The sequence below is a fragment of the Hyperoodon ampullatus genome (assembly GCF_949752795.1).
Source record: "Hyperoodon ampullatus genome assembly, chromosome: 9".
Classification (NCBI taxonomy): Eukaryota; Metazoa; Chordata; class Mammalia; order Artiodactyla; family Ziphiidae; genus Hyperoodon; species Hyperoodon ampullatus.
The window spans coordinates 67645735-67667594 of record NC_136922.1 but is presented as its reverse complement, the minus strand read 5'-3'; the positions used below and the strand labels follow the sequence as shown (position 1 = coordinate 67667594).

General features: G+C 36.2%; 1 protein-coding gene across 3 annotated transcripts in view; it reads right to left on the bottom strand.

The window, feature by feature from the left end:
• The window catches only part of ANLN (anillin, actin binding protein), a gene marked incomplete at both ends in the record, with an annotated part of 48428 nt that overhangs the window by 16530 nt on the left and 10038 nt on the right, over window positions 1-21860 (bottom strand). For 2 of the 3 annotated variants that reach the window (XM_079711757.1, XM_079711758.1), the window contains 16 exons: window positions 725-746; window positions 982-1020; window positions 1629-1685; window positions 1778-1826; window positions 2467-2593; window positions 3572-3754; window positions 4404-4539; window positions 4879-5026; window positions 5302-5447; window positions 6151-6395; window positions 7109-7219; window positions 11307-11430; window positions 15421-15528; window positions 15803-15993; window positions 18067-18295; window positions 19722-20101. In XM_079711757.1, coding sequence (XP_079567883.1) covers window positions 725-746; window positions 982-1020; window positions 1629-1685; window positions 1778-1826; window positions 2467-2593; window positions 3572-3754; window positions 4404-4539; window positions 4879-5026; window positions 5302-5447; window positions 6151-6395; window positions 7109-7219; window positions 11307-11430; window positions 15421-15528; window positions 15803-15993; window positions 18067-18295; window positions 19722-20101 — 2295 coding nt within the window. The remainder of the gene's footprint in view (window positions 1-724; window positions 747-981; window positions 1021-1628; window positions 1686-1777; window positions 1827-2466; window positions 2594-3571; window positions 3755-4403; window positions 4540-4878; window positions 5027-5301; window positions 5448-6150; window positions 6396-7108; window positions 7220-11306; window positions 11431-15420; window positions 15529-15802; window positions 15994-18066; window positions 18296-19721; window positions 20102-21860) is intronic. The other variant, XM_079711759.1, reaches the window with a different exon arrangement.

Below are 21860 nucleotides of genomic sequence, written 5' to 3'. Positions count from 1 at the left end.
CTGTTAAGTATTTATATTTAACGTAAGTGAGGTACAGGCACATCTTAACATTTGACACAGATGTGTTTTTAAAGATATAGAACCTAAAAATGTGTGCATAAAAAGCAATTTGCCTATCAGAGATATGAAAACCTTCATTGCTGTAGTCTAGGATGACATAATGAGCAGCAGGACTTTATCTGCACAGTTCTTCTTAGTTATTCTCTTGTGCCAAGAAACAGAGATCAAAAGTCCAAAGGTGAGTGAAACCAGCTCAATCCTAATCCCCTTTGGAAAATTTAGGCCTAACGCCACTCTGGAAAAGTCCTCCCCGGCCTACTGGCACTCCAGTTTCCAGTGAACTAGAAAGATGCTTTTCTGACATGATGCAATGCCAGTCATGATCAGTTAAGTTAAAACAGGTGAACTCCTCAGTGTGGATAGCACAAAACAAATCTACAGAACAAGAGAAGATAGGGTGAAGAGTAATGCTACCTGCTGCAGTTGTCAAGTGACTAGGTATCCTATGTGTACTGCCTGCTAGAGCCTGAGCAATGTGCTGTTTGGTGGCCTGTGGTGGTTTCAGACTGCAGGTTATTCTCGCCAGTAATCTTATATGTTACCACCATACAGAAAATATTATTCAAAGGAGAGTAAGGTAAACACTCATAAATCAAGATGGGTATATGTCTAAGTATGCACTTGCTTATATCCTAACGTTTCAAATAGTTCAAGATTCACTCACCTGAAGAATGAAGGGTGCTTTTCTAAAAAAAAGGTGTGAAGAAGAACGTAAGTTATTTTCTTTATTTGATACAAAGATTTAAATATTAAGTATAAACACTACAAGGACTATATTTCAGAAAACATTATTTTTTCCTTTTAGGATATTTTAAAGATTCCCAAAGCACTAAGGGTTTAGAAATGGTTAACTAATTTCCAATTGTATGTGTAAGATGAAGATTTCTCAAGGAACTTCAACTTTCAAAAAATTCTACTTACTGTGGTTACAGATGTGAGAAGTCGCTTAGGAGTAATAGCCTGGAAGAAAAGATAACTTAGTATAGTTCCTATTAAACATTATGATTAAAACTAACCAAACTTGAGATTCTCCCACACAGAAAATAATTCTTAAATATCAATACATTATACTTGAGTCTTTTATTCTGGCTTTACCCATACTGTTATTCCTTTTTTGTTAAAGCTAAATAAAATTCTTTTAAATGATGATTTAGACAAAGAACAAAACAGCAAAGGCTAGGAAGGACAGAAACAAAGCTGTTTCTATTCCTCATGCCTACAGTAACCATATCATTTTTAAGTCTGGTTTAGAGGAGCTAGTAAGACAAGAGTTCAGAGGAAAGGCCTGAGAAAAGTTTAAAGAGATAATAATAGTTGTCAAGCAGATATGGAGAAAACAGAATTGTCTAGCCTGAGTAATATCGGTAGCTTATACTTAGGGTCATGGTCACTCACTGCAAGTTTACTCTCAGTATTCATACCTATACCTATTATATGCAGTAACTAGAAATGTAAGGCATAAAAATGACCCAAAAGCTTGATAATTATTAAAAATTATACATAATTTTAAACAGACATTATATCTCTTATTTCTGATTATATTTCTACTGGGTTTCTTTCATTCTCACCTTTGACTTGTATGCTTTTTTCTTCTTATCAGGGCCTGAGGGATCTTTCTTTTGTACCTACACACAAATCCAAAGCATAAGTAACTTAAAATCTGATGTCTTTAAGAAAAATACACTATTAGTTACTTTAGAAAGCTTTAACTGCTTACCAAGCTGTAAACTTCAATATTTATTTCAAAGTCATTTGACACATCCCGCCTGGAAAAATAAAAATATCAAATCATGCCATTAAAAATTATGCCACAAATACTGTTACAAGACTGAGAGTAAAGGAATTCACTGTGTTTTAAAACTAAAGACAATAGTTACAAACTATTAAAGAATATAAAAACTGGTAAGAACAGTCTATTTTTTCCTATAATACAGGTCAAACATTTTCTTCAGCATTTTACAACTCAAGATCTTAAATAATAAAAGTTGTTTTTCTTCCAAACTAGATTTTGACTCTAGTTTCAAAATAAATCTCTGACACTAAATATAAATGTCTTTCACTGAGACTTAATGTTAAGTACATTAAGAGATTTAAAGTATATATTAAAAAATTGTGGTCCAGATTTTGCATGTGTGTGTGTGTGTGTGTGTAATAAATATATATGTTAAAACACTTCAAAACATCAAATATCTACAGCCACGTGGAAGAAACATGCTACTCAATGGAAGAAAAGATCAGAAACATAAAATTTAAACCAACAAATTGAAAAATGAGTTATTTGTCCATATAAAAACAATAAACATACTGCATTTCAAAGATTATAAATTCTACCTGGATGCTTAGACTGTATTAACTCTATTAAAAAAGAAAAGTATGTTTGAACCATCAAAAGCCTAATTTACTTACAAAGTAAATGTAGTAGTGAATGTTAGAGCATCACCATTAAGAGAACTTGAGGTACTTGCTAGTGGTGTGGCTACCATATTTTCAGCTCCTGCTTTTAGTATAATTAAGAAATAGTAATTTGCTGCATCTGTAAGAAATAATCACATTACCTAATAAGCACAAGCAAAATCAGATTTAGCTAATCAGCATTCTGGAAGACCAAATGAATAAAGTAATACTGCAACTGATTTACATAAAATTCATTTTAAATTTTCTAAAGTCAACTTTTCAGACACAAAAAAACAAGACATAAGCAGACAGACATGTTCCTGGAACAGCATCAAGGTCTCTTCATTTTAAGTGAATTGAAATAACTTCACTACACATTCCTCAGTTTCTGCTGACTTCAAATTTTACCTATTGACCCGAAATTCTTTAGCTAATAGTATACATCTCAAAAGGGTAAATTCTGGTTTGTTATTTCAAAACTGAGATTAAAATACTATATTTCTGTGAAAATTACCATCCTGCCCTATTTTTCAGATACTGGTGCCATAACCTCCTTTACCCACTTTGTTTAAATATGATTTTAAGTAGAATACATAGCTTAGAAAAGTTTATTTATTCAATCTAGAGGAATAAACGGAATAAAATTTGAATAGAAGTACCTATACTGTGATGCTCTTCACTTCCACAACCAGTAATTCAGGATTCAAAGAACAAATTTACATGACGGAGTGAATTTTAAACAGAATAGAGTAAGTAAAATCAGTTCTTTTAGATGCCCAATACTTTCCACAATAAAATTAATGAAAGTCAAATGGTCTGTTGTGTCAGAATAACTCATCTTAGTAATTTATTTTATGTTCAATATTATGTTTAACAAGCCTTACTTTCAGTTTCAGTTAGACCTATGTCTGTTATTGCATGGATCAGTAAGAACATATATGAAATTTTTCCTTGGTTATTTTTATACACACATCTACATAAAAGGAACTAAAGGCCCGAGATACAAGCCTTGTGTCTTTATGCATGCTCTACTTGTTCCCATTTGCACAATTCCAATCTAGGTGAAGTTCATAATTTAACATATGATCTAGAAGTGAGTAAATAAAAATTACCATACCTGGTTTCTGAACTGTACTGCAGACAAAATCTGCTTTTAGAGGCAAGCGGATTTCTGACAAAGTAATTGATCCTTTGGAAGGGACAAATTCACTTTGGGATATGGGACCAGCCTTATTCTTCCTCTGAGGCCCTTCATTCTTCAACTTATTCAACTCATCAATCAAAAGTGTCCTCTTCTCAGCTATGTAGAAATATGCAAGTTTATATTTCAAATACTAAAACTGCAATTGTTTCTAAATGAAACCAATTCAAGAAAATGCACTCATGTGGCAACTGTATACAACACCAAAGACAAAATCAGTAACTCTTCCTTCATATAAATAGATGGTAGGTAGTTAGGTAAAACCTTGATTGCTCAACCTGTTCACAAAATCCTTGTAATTTAATACTTCAACTTTTGGTCAGTTTTCTTGCATGGTTAATCTCTCCATCCTAACATGCCCTGTCATCCATCACCACACATACACACAACAAAATTCACATACTTATTTTTAGCTATACATACATAGACAGGTACAGAGACAGAGCATGTACGTGTGTGTGCATAAAGAGTATGTATGTGTGTGAGTTCATGTATTCATTCTTAGCATACTCTTTACACTACATTTCTTCAAATGCATTCCAGGTTCTTTCACCTTTTCATGCAAACTACACCTTATTGTACATGTAGTGTTTTCACAAACCTTGTAAGAAACAAAAAATAGATCAGCTGAAACAGATTATCAAAAAAGCCCTTTCCCTAAAATTAGAAATTTCTGAGTATACTAGACAAAATGAGTTTTTCCTGGTTTGAAATTGTGTTGGAATTGTTTCAGGTGTATCACACATACTTGCAATTAGAAGAAGTCTTTCTGCTTCAGCTTCTTCCAGTGACCCTTTTCCATGGTCTTCATCAACACAACAGTTAAGAGCCTGGCTAGCCTGATAGATCACTGTCTGCTGCAAATTTATTTCATTATTGAGTTCCTAGTGAAACCAATGAAAGGAGGAAAAAAAACTCACATTTTTAATCACCATTTTCACTTTATTTAAACTTTAATTATAATTTATCCAATTGGGTAATTTCCAAAATCTCCAGAGAGGGAAGTCAAAATGTTACAGTTTCACTGTTCAAGTTTCTAGACTATGCACCAAAAAAGAGGACTTTTCTCAAACTGAATTCAGGAATAAGCTCCCGAGCTCCTACATGTCACACACTGTCCTAGTGACTCAGGATACAGAGATGAATAAGGCTGGGCTCTTGTCCTCAAGGGGCTCACCATCTCGTGCTGTCAACCTTCCAAATCCCCTTTCCACAGTACATACCTGCATTTTCTGTTTGATGTTAACCTGACAAGGAAAGCCATTCTTTTTTTCATTCAATTTTGAAGTAACATCTTCCTTCCGAACAATCACCTGCTTTATTGAAGGACAGTCTGTTTCTTTGACTCTTTGAGATCTATATGCATCAATGCTTCAGGAAATAAGTTATATTCTATTAGAAATCCAGCAACACACTAAGCACTATCCTTTGTTGAACATATCAGCAGAATATTGATATTGCAACATATCAGTAGAACACTTCACTAGAATGGAAAATGCCTTTGGGTGAAAGAGAGGCTTACCAAAGCTATTTCAAAGTTTTATAAAGATTAATGCTAATAATACTATAATTATAAATAACAAAACTTGTTATGTCAATCTAAACCATGACCCTTAGTGAGTGAATGTCTTCTAAGATGTTCTCACCTATAAAGAAGATCACGATCTTCAGAACCCATACTATCACCAGACTCAGCTCGAGGGACACGGGTTCTTTGGAATTTTCCTGGCTTTGGACTTTCATCACTTATGCTGGTGTCTTTCAATTCCCAGCTAGGCGAAGAAACTAAATTCTGCAGGAAGGCACATCAGATATTAGATTTTATGGATGACATTGATTCTAAATGAGAAATCTGAGGAACTGAATGACTTTATTACTAGAAAATAAACATCCAATAATTTGACCGATTCATCATAAAAACAAGGCAAACTTAAATAAGTTCCTAAAATGTATACGAATAAAAGTTCAAAGACAGCTGAAGCCTACACTTGTAACTCTTTTTAAAAAATATTTCTAATTGAATCAATCTCCAAAAAAAAGGTGCAGCTATTCAATTTAGGGTGACAGCTTATAACAGTAGAGTTAGCTCTCAATAAATGTTAGTTATCTATCTGGTGCTAAATACTAATATGTTAATATGACCTAATATGCACCTCACCCCCATGATGTAGGTACTATTTTTAACCTAATTTAACATTTAACTGTGGCAAAGAGGTTAAATAACCTGACCCATAAACATCGCTTAATGGCAGAGCCAGGATTTGAGCCCAAATGTCTGACCTTTTAAGCCATGTTACAGTTTGGATTTCATCTAAGGCCAAAAGGAAACCACTGAAGAGTTTTAAGTCCTCTTTTAAAAGAATTAACATCAGGTTTGCAAAATACCCCTGGCTACAGAGTGCCAAATCCCCATGCACCAACTAAAACAAAAAGGGACCCCAATTCTACTTAGTTTCTTTATGTGCTGGGCCTGTTTACATTTAGTCCTTTCTTACCTCCGGACTTACCACACCAACTGTCTGTGCTAATGGAGCAAGTAAAGACATCGAGGAGATATTCAGTGCATCTTCCTGTTCTTCGCTGCTTTCTGCATCTGCGTGATCCACCTCCTCCTGGCTCTTTTCCACATCTAGTTCACCTTCCTCTAGGACATCACTGAAGATGTCATTAATTACTTTTGAACTGTTGATATCATCATCATCATCCACACTCATCTCAATCTCACTTTCACGTACCACCTCTGAAAAATATTCCAACAGGTAAATACTGTGATTCAGACCTTTAAGAATTAAACGGATAACAGAGAAGACCTAACATTCTTATGCTTACTCAATAAACAGGAAGAAAAAGCCCTATGAAAAGGTACCTCCTAAACAAACAAAACAAAAAGAAATAGAATACTACTAATATAAAGTTCCAATAACATTTTCTAAGTAATAAAGGTGGGAACTATCAAAAGCTGATTCAATTCTTCAGGTTTAAGAAAGAATATTAAAAAGCCAGACTGCAAGATAATAGCCAAAGGCTTCAGATTTACAAAAAATATCTTTTCAAATAATTCTTTTTCTATTGTTGGGAACTGCCCTTTCACATTGCAGTCAATAATAGGAAAATATTAACATCACTTAGGGCAGGGTTCACAAATAAACTTCAAGGGCCACTGATTCCTCTAACCATACATGCAGAGTGTGGAGGGGCAGCACATTTCCTTTCCCTGTGAAACTGAGTGACAGCCTTAATCAGATTTTCACAGGGGCCTGGGACCTAAAGATAACTGTTAACAGTACTGTATTTTGTGAAAGCTAGAGTATTTCCTAGTGGGGAAAAAAAAGTGTATTATAAAATCATATATTTTGAAATATAGAACACTGCATATTTGAATATGAGAATACTAATTCTCCTAGTGTGTCCAGAGTTAATAAGAGACAAAGAATAAAAACAACGAAAACCAACCAGTCAGCTGTTCAACCTTTGGGTCTGACGTTACTTTTAAGGACTTTTCCTCTTCTAAAAACAATGTTATTTTCAAAGGGCTAGACTTCGTCATTTCACATTCAGTAAAACCTAAAAAAATTTTAGGAAAAACCATATGAATATATATATAAAAACTTAGAGTTTTTCAATTAAGGAATCTTACATATCTTGTTTTCTGATTATAAAGCTATGCATTTCAAATCCAGAAATGCATAAAGTAGAGAATCCCCCAAAGCACCTGTCTTCTCTACTTTCCCATCTCTCTCTTCTTCCCTAGAAGAGAAAGGGGACACTAATATTACCAGGTTATTGTTTGTTCTTCCAGTTTTCCCCCTATGTATACATATGTATATATCCTTTTTAAAATTTTTTCCATTATTTTATCTTATTTTATTTTTTAACATCTTTGTTGGAGTATAATTGCTTTACAATGTTGTGTTAGTTCTGCTGTATAACAAAGTGAATCAGCTATACGTATACATACATCCCCATATCCCCTCCTTCTGGCGTCTCCCTCCCACCCTCCCTATTCCAACCCTCTAGGTGGTCACAAAGCACCAAGCTGATTTCCCTGTGCTATGCGCTGCTTCCCACTAGCTATCTATTTTACATTTGGTAGTGTTTATAAGTCCATGCCACTCTCTCACTTCATCCCAGCTCACCCTTCCCCCTCCCCGTGTCCTCAAGTCCATTCTCTACATCTGCATCTTTATTCTTGTCCTGCTCCTAGGTTCAGCAGAACCTTTTTTTTTTTTTAGATTCCATATATATGTGTTAGCATATGGTATTTGTTTTTCTCTTTCTGACTTACTTCACTCTGTATGACAGACTCTAGGTCCATCCACCTCACTACAAATAACTCAATTTCGTTTCTTTTTATGGTTGAGTAATATTCCATTGTATATATGTGCCACATCTTCTTCATCCATTCATCTGTTGATGGACACTTAGGTTGCTTCCATGTCCTGGCTATTGTAAATAGTGTGATCATACTATACATGCTGTTCTGCATTTTGTTTTTCACTTTTAAAAAAGTGTCAATAAAAACACTTAACTAGCAATAGAAAAACACTACTTCAACATAATAAAGACCATATATGAGAAGCCCACAGCTAACATTATACTTAATGGTAAAAGATTGAAAGCTTTTCCTCTAAGATCAAGAACAAGACAAGCTAGAGATAAGCCCACTCTCACCATTTCTAGGCAACATAGCTTTTTAAAAGTCCTAGTTAGAGTAATAGGCAAGAAAAAGAAATTAAAAGAATCCAAATTTTAAAAGAAGTAAAATTATCTCTGTTCACAGATAACATGATCTTATATAAGAAAACTCTGAAGATTCCACACACACAAAAAAACTGTTAGAATAATATACAAATTCAGCAAAGATGCAGAATACAAAATCAACACAAAAAAACCAGTTGCATTTCTATATACTAACAATGAACAATCTGAAGAGCAAATTAAGAAAACAATTCCATTTACAATAGCATGAAACAGAATAAAATACTTAGGAATAAACCTAACCAAGGAGGTGATAGACTTATATACTGAAAAGTACAAAATATTGCTGAAAGACATTAAAAAAAACACAAATAGATGGAAAGACATCCCATGTTCATGGATTGGAAGACTTAATATTGTTAAGATGCCAATACTATCCAAAGCAATCTACAGATTCAATGCAATTCTTATCAAAATCCCAACAGCACTTTTTGGAGAAATAGAAAGTCTGTCCTAAAATTCATATGGAACTTCAAGAGACCCTGAATATCCAAAACAATTTTGAAAGAGAACAAAGTTAGAAGACTGACATTTCCTGATTTCAAAACATATTACAAAGCTATAATAATCAATATAGTATGATACTAGCATAAAGATAGACATATAGACCAATGGAAAAGAAGAGAGAGCCCAGAAATAAAACATCACATATATGGTCAAATGATCTTTAACAAGGCTGCCAAGATAATTCAATGGGGAAAGGACAAATGATGTTGGGAAAACTGGATATTTACATGCAAAGAATTAAGTTGGACCTTTATCTGATGTCATATCCAAAAATCAACTCAAAATGGATTAAAGACATGATGTAAGACTCAAAACTATAAAACTCCCAGAAGAAAACATAGAGAGAAAGAAAGCTTCATGACATTGGATTTGGTGATGATTTCCTGGGTATAGAACAAAGCAGGCAACAAAAGCAAAAATAGACAAACGGGACTACATCAAACTTAAAAATTTTGTGGGAGGGGGGCAAGGTAGGAGTAGGGGATTAAGAGGTACAAACCACTATGTATAAAATAAGTAAGTTTCAAGGATATATTGTCCAGCACATGGAAAATATTTTATGATAACTAAAATGGAGTATAATCTATAAAAGTGTTTAATCATTATGTTGTATACCTAAAACTAATACAATATTGTCAATCAACTATACCTCAATTAAAAAAAAAAGTTTTGTGTATCAACCTACTGAATGTGAGAAAATATTTGCAAATCATATATTTGACAAGGGGTTAATATTCAGAATATAAGAACTCCTACAACTCAATAACAAAAAATCAACCTGATTTAAAAATGGGCAAAGGACATGAACAGACGTTTCTCCAAAGATGGTATACAAATGGCCAACAAGCATGCGAAAAGATGCTCAACATTTCCAATCATAGGAGAAATGCAAATCAAAATCACAATGAGCTAATAACTCATACCTATTAGGATAGCTACTGTCAAGAAAACAAAAAATAACAAGTGTTGATGAGGGTGTGGAGAAATTAGAACGCCTGTGCACCGTTGGTGAGACAGTAAATAGTGTGACCACTATGGAAACCAGCATAATAGTTCCTCAAAATATTAAAAATAGAACTAGTGCATGATCAAGCAATCCCACTTCTGGGTATACAGCCAAAAGAATTGAAAGCAGGGTCTCAAAGAGATATTTGCATACCCATGTTCATAACAGCACTATCCACAATGGCCAAGAGGTGGAAACAACCCACATGTCCATCAATTGATAATGGATAAACAAAATATGGTATATCTACACAATAAAATATTATTCAGCCTTAAAAAGGAAGGCAGTCCTGTCACACATTTGACATGTGACATGTCAACATGGATGAACCCTGGGACATTATGCTAAATTAAATACACTAGCCACAAAAAGACAAATACTATATTATCGCACTTATACGAGGTATCTAATCTATATGAGGTAGTCAAACTCATAGAAACAGAATGTAGAATGCTGGTGACCAGAGGCTCAGGAGAGGGAAAAGGGGAGTTGTTGTTTAATGGGTATAGAGTTTCAGTTTTGCCAAATGAAAGTTCCAGAGATCTGTTCCTCAACAGTGTGAATATACTTAACACAACTGAACCGTACACTTAAAAATTGTTAAGATGGGGCTTCCGTGGTGGCGCAGTGGTTGAGAGTCCGCCTGCCAATGCAGGGGACACGGGTTCGTGCCCCGGTCTGGGAAGATCCCACATGCCGCGGAGTGGCTAGGCCCGTGAGCCATGGCCGCTGAGCCTGTGCGTCCGGAGCCTGTGCTCCGCAACGGGAGAGGTCGCAACAGTGAGAGGCCCGCGTACCGCAAAAAAAAAATTGTTAAGATGGCGAATTTCAGTAATATGTTTTTTTACCACTATTGTTTTTTTTAAATTTAACTGCCTATGATATATTAAATGTCATTACATACAAAGCTACTTTATTCATTTTAAGCAGCTACATAATACTTGATTACATGGATTTAGCACAATTTATTTACAGTCTTCTACTGATGTGCATTTAGCTCATTTAAATCTTATTACTATTACAAATGGTGCTACAATTAATATATTTGTACATACACCTGTGCACACTAGTTCTAAGAATTCAACTTACAGAAATACTTGCAGAGCACACACACTTTACGATTCAATAGATATTACTGAATTTTTCTCCAAAAAGTACTTATAGTAATTTACACTCTCATCAAGTGTATACGTTCTCACTCTGGAAAGATAACTAAGGAAGAAGGATATTGCATGGCTAGAAATGAAAAGGTAAGTGGAAATGAAGAAATGAATCTGTCTTTTTACAGTAGAACAGCATTTCTGCTTTCCAATCCAATTTCCAAAACTATGGTAGACTGAAATCTACATTTTAAGTGAAGTAGAAATAGAAAACGCTTACCTGTAGGTTCTATACTAGAAGGTTTTGCTGGTGTCTGATTTTCTGTCACCTTTTCTGTTACTGGAAGTGATGGGGTATTTGGACCAACTTGTTTTCTGAGGGGAGTGTTCTGACAGTGAATTTCCTGCAAAAAGCAAATGAAGAGATAAACTTTATCTCTCAAAACTATAAATTTTGTCTTTTTACATGTTACTAAATGAAACAAGTAAGAGTCATTGTTCTATACAAGCTTCCTCAGAACAAAACAGATAATGAATGTGAAAGGGTCCAGCCATGTTTAGAACACAAAAGGCCTCGGTACTAGTTCATATTCTTGGTAATTCATAGTATGTAAAACCTTTTTTAGAGACCAGTAGGCAAGAGAGAATGAAAATCCACATCAGAGTTCAGTTTTAGATAAACCAATTCAGGTGAAAGCCACATATTGGGAAAAAATAACTGTCTCCTCAGAAGGAACAAAACAAATACAAGCAAAACCACACTCTAGGGCTTCCCTGGTGGCGCAGTGCTTGAGAGTCCGCCTGCCGATGCAGGGGACACGGGTTCATGCCCCGGTCCGGGAAGACCCCACATGCCACGGAGCGGCTGGGCCCGTGAGCCATGGCTGCTGAGCCTGCGCGTCCGGAGCCTGTGCTCCGCAATGGGAGAGGCCACAGCAGTGAGAGGCCCGCGTACCACAAAAAAAAACAAACAAACAAACAAAAAAAACCACACGCCACTTCCTTATCTCTTTCTAGCCACCACCTCCTTGTTCCCTTCCCTTTAGAACCAAACTTCTGAGGACTGCCTATACTCCTGGACTCTGCTCTTCACCCACTACTACCTGCATTCTACCCTCACCACTTCATTAAAAGGCTCTGCCAAGTCACAACAAGCTCCTTATTTCAAAACCCAGTGGTCTCAGTCCAGCCTACGTCTGACAACAAACACTTGGCAATACCAACCACTCCTCCCTTCTGAAAGGCTCTTTCTTCCCTTGACTTCAGCTACACCATACTCAACTGCTTTTCCCTCCCACCTTTTAGGCTGCTCTTTCTGTGGGTACCACAGATGAGTTCTGAAGTGGGGAGACCCCCGAACTCCCCATTATTGTGTTCAGAATTTTCTTTACATGTATATGTGCAACTGTCTGGGGATGGATTCCACAGGTTTATCAGGAATCATTTAACAAAAAAATCATTTAAGAACGGTTGCTTTTTATTTTCCAGAGATGTAGAAGGAAAACCATGAGACTATGACCTACCAGCAACCCAGTGAAGAAGGTGCTTCAAACAGGAGACAGTGATTCACAATGTCCAATGCTGCTAATAATAGGTCAAGTTAAACACCTGAAAACTGATTACTGAAGATCACTGGTGAGTTTGATATGGGTAGTGGTGAAAGCCTGAGTGGAGAGATCAAGAGAGAAGGGAAGAGAAAAACTGGAAGATACAAGGAGAGACACCCTTTTGGAAGAGTCTGGATGAAAAGGAGGCAAAGAAAGGGAGGGGAATAGGAGATCAAAAGAGTTGTTTTTGTTTTAAGATCACAGATAATAGCTTGCTCTATGCTGATGGGAAGGATTAGCCCATTCATTCCTTCTTCAGAAGACAAATTTACTGTGTTCCTACTGTGAGTCAAGCACTGAGAACATAGACAGAGATGGATAAGGCTCTCATAGACAGTGGTGAAAAACAAAGTTAAAACAATTATAGGAAGATAAATATTCCAGTGAGGTAAAAACAGGATGACAGGGCTTCCCTGGTGGTGCAGTGGTTGAGAGTCTGCCTGCTGATGCAGGGGACACGGGTTCATGCCCCGGTCTGGGAAGATCCCACATGCCACAGAGCGGCTGGGCCCGTGAGCCATGGCCGCTGAGCCTGCGTGTCCGGAGCCTGTGCTCCGCAACAGGAGAGGCCACAACAGTGAGAGGCCCACATACCGCAAAACAAAAAACAGGATGACATGGGCCCAAGAAAGCAGGAGGGGGACTGGGAAAAGGCCAAGTAAAAAATTCCAGAGGGAATTAAAATGTAACCTATTCTTAATGAAGCAGGAACTCACCACAGAGATATTTCATCCAGAGAGACTAGCAAGGCAAAGACAAAGAGATCTGAAAATATGGGTACATTTGAGAGACTACAAATAGTCTGCATGGCAGGACTGAAGCACACATGTGGAGGAGCAGGGAAGAGAAGCCAGATTTCTGAATGATTCTAGATATCAAGCCAAGTACTTTAGACATTTTTCTGATGTTAGCTATGTGGAGCTCTCCAGGATTTTAAGCAAGGGAATACATGCCTATCTGCCTTTTAGAAATATTTTTCTAGCAGCAGTGGGTTAGACAGACTGGAGAGAAGCCAGACTAAAAGCAGGGTGTTCACACAAAGCTATGTTAATGATTAAGGCAATGGCAGAGGAAAATATACAAGGAAGCTTGGTGACATACTTAGAAAATGTATCACTGGATGTGTGTGTGCTTACGTGTGCATGTGTTAGAGACCAGCGGGTGGGAAGACATAGTAACAAGAGGAAGGAGCTGAGGAGGTCCTGCCAGATTGTTTTAGATGTGGAAGTATAGAGTAAAGCACTAAGTGAAGACAGGGGCTACATGGGGAAGATATTCCAGCAAAGGATAGAAAGCTCTGCCAGCCAACCAAAGCTCAACTAGAGTTCAGGAGAGAGATGAGGGCAGAATAGCCAAGCATTATCAGCATTTCTGTGATTGACTGAAGCTAGATATGAGGATGGGAAAGAGATGTTCCAGGACAAGTGAGACAAAAAAAATGGTGAGATCAGGACCTTGAGAAACATGATTTGTTAAGCAAGGGAACTGATAAAAAAAAACAAAATCAAATAGATCCTTCTCAAAGAACAAAGGATAAATGTATTATTCTATTTCTACTGGTACCCATGTTAAATATAGTTCTATTATTTTTAGCTTAAAAATATATCCTAACACAGGAAAATTAAGAGGTACAAACTTCCAGCTCTAAAATAAATGAATCACAGGGATGAAAGGTACAGCACTGGGAATACAGTCAATAATAATGTAATATCTTCGTATGGTGACAGATGGTAACTAGACTTATTGTAGTGATCATTTTGTAATGTATAGAAACATCGAATCACTGTACTGTGCAACAAGAACTAACATAGTGGTGTAGGTCAATTATACTTCAAAAACAAACAAACTAATTCATGGAAAAAATGATCATCTTTGTGGTTACCAAAGGAGGGGGTAGCGGAAGGGGGAATTGGATGAAAGTGGTCAAAAGGTATAAACTTCCAGTTATGAGATGAATAAGTACTAGAGATATAATGTACAACCTGATTAACATAATTAACACTGCTGTATGTTATAAGAGTAAATCCTAAGAGTTCACATCACAAGGAAAATATGTTTTTTTCTATTTCTTTAATTTTTTATCTATGAGATGATGGAGGTTCACTAAACTTATTGTGGTAATCATTTCATAATGTATGTAAGTCAAATCATTAAACATTTACAGTGCTGTATGTCAATTATATCTCAATAAAACTGAAAGTAAAATGTGTGTGTGTATATATATATATATATATATACACACATATGTATATCTCCTAACACAGTATTTTGTACACAGTAGGCATGTAGATGAAACAGAAGATAGTTTAACACAGTAGGGATTTTGTTGAAGGCTTATCAATGAAATTTGACCAGAAGTAATATGAGTAAAGAGAAATCTGGGAGGTATTTGGTGACTGAAAGAATTACAGATAGTCTAAAAGTATGGTATTTGGGGAGAGATATATAATCATTAATGAGAAAAGTAGATTCTGAGAAACATTTGAAAACCAGCATCTAAATAGAATGTTAAAAGGAATCTGAAATCAATTGAATGATGAGAATACCTCTTAAATTTGATTTTAAGTAGGTCATCAGTAAACATGGTTAAAAGTTCCATTAAATGGCAAAATATCACAAGAGAAAAGCAAACTTGGTATGAACATTTAAGGAGTTTATGAATGGAAAGCTGTATAGTTAATTGGAACGAGATAGTATATAAAGAATTATTTTACAATACAGAACCACAAGTTAAATCCCTTGTTACTTTGGTAACAAGTTCACTTTTACATTTCTTGTTTACATTACCTGTTTGGTTTCTAGTTGTTTGCTTCTTGAGTTTTCGCCTTTTTCTGCACTCCATAAATTGCCCTTGTCAAATCGGCCACGAAGACATGCTAGTTCTTTTTGACGTTCCTGAAATCATCAAAAGTTCTATTTTACACAAGAGCCAAAAGTATGTTTAATAATATTCAAATTCTACTAACCTTGTCCTCAGTTTTCAGATTAAAAAATTCACAATACACACAGAATATAGGACAATAATATGTCTAATTTGAAATAAGTGATACAGAGAATCAAGATGCTATTTATCTCCAGTCAAAAAGACTGGAGTCAGAATTCACAGTTTGACTTCTAGGTTCTATGCTCAGACCATGTAATGAATAATGTTAAAAGCAGTAAGCCATACCTGCTTGAGCTGTTGTGCTAAATGAGTAGTAGATGAAGATGAGTTTTGCTTGAATAATCTTTCTTGTATGGCCTTTGTATTTGGAGTGATAATGGGAGTTCTATGGGGTGTGCTACGAGCTGGACTTTCTTTGCTGTGCTCTTGACAACGCTCTCCAAAGCGTTCCAGGAAAGGCTTAATTCCTGCTCCTCCTAAAGATAATGCACATATTTTAGGGAGGCTGTTTAGAATAAGTAACAATTACGATTTCTATGGGAAAAGTTCTAAATCCAGTTCAGCTCCAAAATGCTTTGATTCTACCAGAAATATTCATTCAGAAAGTAAACAGAAAGAAAATAGTTCAAAAAACTTAGAAAAGGGCTTCCCTGGTGGCACAGTGGTTAAGGGTCTGCCTGCCGATGCAGGGGACGCGGGCTCGTGCCCCAGTCTGGGAAGATCCCACATGCCGTGGAGTGGCTGGGCCCGTGAGCAATGGCCACTGAGCCTGCGCGTCCGGAGCCTGTGCTCTGCCATGGGAGAGGCCACAACAGTGAGAGGCCCATGTACCGCAAAAAAACAAACAAACAAACAAACAAAAAAACTTTAAAAAAAAGATTTTTTACCACACTATTTAATTCCATGTCCTAAAATTTGTTTTATAGGAGTTAATTCTTTAAAAAAAACAAGAAGAAGACTTTTTAAAAAGTAGAGTAAGAGGACAGTAGGGATTAGAAAACCCTTAAACTAAATAATCAGAACCTAGATGATTGGAAATTGACTGTATGTGCATTAATAATATACCCTAACAACCAAGTATCCTGGCCATGATAACCCAGCTACTAATATTTCTACAGCCCAATTTATTTTCTTGCTTTTAGGAAGTCTAACATGAAAATCCAGTGATTAAATCCTTTTTCTCTTTCAAAAATAATAATTAGGGATAATTTACTTTATCAAAGGATGTCTTGATTTTATAAAGTCTTAAAACAGTACTCATTTAAAGTAGTATGAGATCCATTTAAAATAGAACAAATGGGATATATACCACCTCCATTATAAGAATGCTAGTGTTGCACCACATAAAAGGAGGTTACCTATATCATTAACTGGCAAACATTTTCCCATAAATAGCCAAAGAGTAAATATTTGGGGCTTTGCAGGCCATATGGCCATTGTCACAACTACTCAACTCTGCATTGAAGCATGAAAGCAGCCACAGACAGTAAATGGGCATGGCTGTGTTCCAACAGAACTTTATTTGCAAAAACAGGTGAAGGGCAGAATTAGATCCACGATCAGCAGTGAAAGCACCGAGTCCTAACCACTATACCACCAGGGAATTCCCAAAAATGCCCCTTATGTCGTTTTATCTATGCCATAAGTCTTTAGAAAATTGGGAGTCATAGTCCAATTTCACATGGGGATTTTGCTATTGTTTCCAATTCTCATTTTGGCTCATCTGGAAACTGACTGCTGGTTTCTACTTACCCCATAACTAATGGATTCCCCACTCTCATCTCTCTGACTACGTCTCTTTTATGATGAACTATTATTTCTGGAGAGATTGTATTTTTAAGAAGTTAAAATGTAGAATTAACAGTCTTTCTGAAAGCAATTCTAATGAAAAAGAATATAGCTCAAAGTACACTATATTACCCTATATTTGGACCATAATTTTTTAGTCCTATGTTTCTCAACCAATAGCATGCGGGGGTGTACCAGAAGGTATAAGTCACCACAAGATAAATATGGACTTCCTGAAGCATCAGTTTACCATAGTAAAATTGAATTTTCATGTGTATACATTCACATACAATATAAACACATATAAATTAAATGGGAGTGGAGTCATTTGTATACATATTCCCTTCCCTTTGCTACTATGGGTGCTTTCATAGTGAAGTTTGAGAAGCACTGCTTTGCATGCTTGGTTATAAGAACACTTCTCCATTATATCCTTAAAATGTGATTTCCAGTTGTATATGCTTTGTCTGCATCAAAAAGTATAGAAGAAAGTATCTAGCATGGTCATTCTAGAAAAAAGCATGTTTAAACTGTTAAAATGTGACAAGTTAAACACTTTGACCAGTAACTGGGCTAGTCTACATTAATGAACATTCATTCAATCAATTAAAGCTGACTTTGAATAAGTCTCACTTGATACGTTCAGGCATTTGCCCTGGCAAACCAACACTGTACCATGAACAATTGGATATTTAAAATGCTAAGAACAGACACACTGAAAATAGTCAGCAGTACTTTAGATTTTTTAAAAAATATGTTACCTGGTGTTGTAGATTTGTCCTTAGGTTGAGATTGCAGACAAATTTCTCTGTTTAATTCTTCCTTGGGCCGAACTGTCCGGGATAGAGTTGACCTCTCAGTTGATTTTGACACCTCTGTTTTAAGAGGACTAACAGAGGTTTTTTGAAGTAGTTCAGGATTTTGTACCTTACAATTTTTAGCGCTGGTGATGGATGTAGTAGAAAATTTCACTGGGGAAGAAGTAGCTTTCTGAAACATGATAATACTTAGGGTAAATAACAACATTCACAATATCTAAAGGTAGTTCTATAAAAAGCACTCAAATCCTATAAAAAAACAACTCAAATCCTATATGCTTGGTAGCCTTTATGTAAACTCATGAAAAAAAGTTTCTTACTCTCTAATAGATCAAACCAATTTGAAAGGTTTGAAAAAAATTAACTTAGAAAATGCCATTATTCAAATTATAATATGTAGTTTAGTCTGCATAATATACTGATGGGTAATTTACTACGAGGGATAGGGTCACTCACTATTTTATTTTATTTTATTTTTTTTTTTTTTTTTTTTTATTTTTTTTTTTTTTTTTGTGGTATGCGGGCCTCTCACTGTTGTGGCCTCTCCCGTTGCGGAGCACAGGCTCCGGATGCGCAGGCTCAGCAGCCATGGCTCACGGGCCCAGCCGCTCCGCGGCATATGGGATCCTCCCAGACCGGGGCACGAACCCGTATCCCCTGCATCGGCAGGCGGACTCTCAACCACTGCGCCACCAGGGAGGCCCTCACTCACTATTTTAAAAAACAATTTCTTTTATATTATCACACTAGTACCTTTATAAATGTTAACTGTATTAGGTCAAATTACCTATATATTTGCATTTTAATTAAATCAATATTAACTTGACAAAATTGTATCATGTACTTGAAGGTGAACTATAAGTTATTAAGTACTTACTATGTGCCAAGCACCATACTAAGTGCTTTATGCACATTATCTCATTTAATCCTCCCAAACCCTTTCTTTCCCAATTTACAAATGGAAAAATAAAGTTTTGCAAGATTAAGTAACTCTCCAAAGCCACACTTCTAATTATGTGGAAGGGCTGGGATTGAATGCAGGTCTGTCTAATTCCAAAACCTGGCTCTACACTTAAAGATAATGCTCAGAAACACAACATTTTTCTCTGTTTTGGTTTTTTCATATTTTTTTTAAAAAACCGTTGAGATATCACATGGGCAAGGTAATCTTTCAAACATTTCAAAACGATATACAGTAAAGGTATCATGCCCACCCTTGACAGTTGCCTTCTAGAGGTAACTACTGCTACTAGTTTCCAGAGATATTTGATGTCTTTCTTGTATTTATACACATACATAGAGCATTCTAATAGAGAAAGTAATTTTCAGGCTCTCCCTGATGACTAAGAAGAGGTTCCACCATTCCATAGTATATACTTTGGAGTTACATTAAATTAGTGTAATTTAGTTGTCAATTGCTCATTTATCTTGGGACAGAATACCAAATTTATGATTTTTACTTTCTATGAAATACTCTAAAAATACATATAAACATCCTATATATAAGTTATAAAATGCATATCTACACATATATATAAATTATTACTCATAACAACAACAAAAAAAGTTTTCCAAAGACCAAAATTATATATACTTACCCCAGAGCTGGAAATTGCAACATTAATCAAAGATGCATCCACAGCACTCGAGGATGAGGCTTTATTCAAAGAGGCATCGCCATCCCTTTGGGAACAGCATGTAGCTTCCTTCTTAACACTGCTGCTATTGATCCTAGCAGATGCTCCACTTGCAGAGGAAAATTTGGATAAACAAGTGGTACCAGGCTGTTCTTGTACACTGTTTTGCTTTGCAGATGAGTTTTTCACATCATCTTCCCAGGAGCAAATAGTTGCAGCAAGGTTGGCTAGACGGCCCTTTCTCCCAACTGGAGTTGCTGAGGCATCTGAAAGGGATGGTTTGGGAGGGGAGGTAGCCTCTGATGGCATTGCTGAGATGGGTGAGCTTTCGTGTATATCATCTGAAAATGTTTTAGAAGTTAAAGTTCATGAGTTATATATGTGTGTAATAAAGGGATCACTCAAAAAGAAAAGCTTTTCTCATATGCATGAAACTACCAAACTGTTTAAATTTGACAATATATTTTCAAATCAGATACTTAATCCAAATTTAAAAAAAGAAAAAAAAAGAACACTTTGTTACACCTATTTTTTTCAATTATTTGATGGATTATGAATCTATAAGACACCATAGATTTAGGTTATATTTTTAGGATTAATTTAGGATGTTATAACACTGCACAACTTAAGATTACATATTCAACATATTTATTTTAAAAATGTATTAGACCAGTGCTGTACAACAGAACTTTCTGCAATGATGGAGATGTTCTGTATCCATGGTGTCTAATACAGTAACAACTAGCCACATATGGCTAGTGAGCATTTGAATTGTGGTAAGAGCAATAAGAAACTTCATTTCATTTTAATTAATTTAAGTTTAAAAGCTACATATTGCTAGCGGTTATGGTATTGGATAGCACAGGGTTAGACGAATATGTTTTTCTGCACAGTTACTTCATTTGGAGATAAATCTCAAATAAGCAATACTTAACTTACGAAGGCCTGTATGCATAAAGAGTATATAGGCAGTCAAAGTTCATGGCACTTTCTATTCCAGAAATTCAGTCAATGGAACAGATAGTCCTCCTGCTGTCCAAGGCTTATAATTCTGCCTGAATTCTCAGTTCTACTCCTCCAAAACCTCCTCAGGGATCTTGCTCCAAATAACCCCTTCTTCCTTTCTACAAACTTTTTTTCCTACACATAAATATGCTCAAGTCTCTCTCATCTTAAAGCTAAAACCAAACATCCTCTCATCAATGTATATGCCCTTTTAGGTAATGTCCCTCTTTCCCTGCACTATATTCACTCACCACTCAACTCCCTTCAACCTGCCTTCTGCCTACACCACTGCCCTGAAGTTGCTTTTGCTATTTTCACCAGATGCCCACACACTTTGCGGGCCTTGTATTTCCACGTGACATCATCCTCTATTAGTTCTGTCTTTGCGGCCTGTCCTTCGTGGTCTCCTTCTAACTACCAGCTACCTCCATTTGACTATCCCACGGACACCCCAAATAATATATCTGAAGTTGAAACTGCCCCCAACACATTCCTCCTTATCATGCCTCTTCCTCCCTTCTCCCTTACCATCCACCACCCAGTCATTAAGTCCCACAGATTCTATCTCCTAAATCTCATATCCAGTCTCCTCTTCACTTTCACAGGCCTTCATCATTATGCCTGAATTACAGCATTGGCCTTCTAACTGGTGTTCCTGCTTGGAATCTCTGCCCTCGTCAATCCCTCCTATATTCCGATGCCAGAGTGATCTTTCTAAAACATTTGCCTGCTTAAACTCTCTCAGTTCCTCTCCATCACCTCCTGGTTAAATTCCAAATGCTCTGGACCTTGCTGCTTTCTTCAGATTTATCTCTTGCTTTTCTACCACATGAACTATATACCAGAATACCTACTCTTTATATACACAGTGTGCTCACGGTACCTCTGTGCTTTTCATCCGTTCTGTTGTTTTTGCCTAGAATATCTCCACTGTCTGAAGCCAGCTGCCCCTCAAAGTCCAGGTTAATTATCTCTGCCTCCTCCAGAAAAGATTTCCTGACCACCACCCTCCCTACAATACCTTTCTGCATACCTTCATCATTTTCTTTAGAATAAGCACTGTCCTCTAAGTAGATGACAGTTTTACTGTTATGT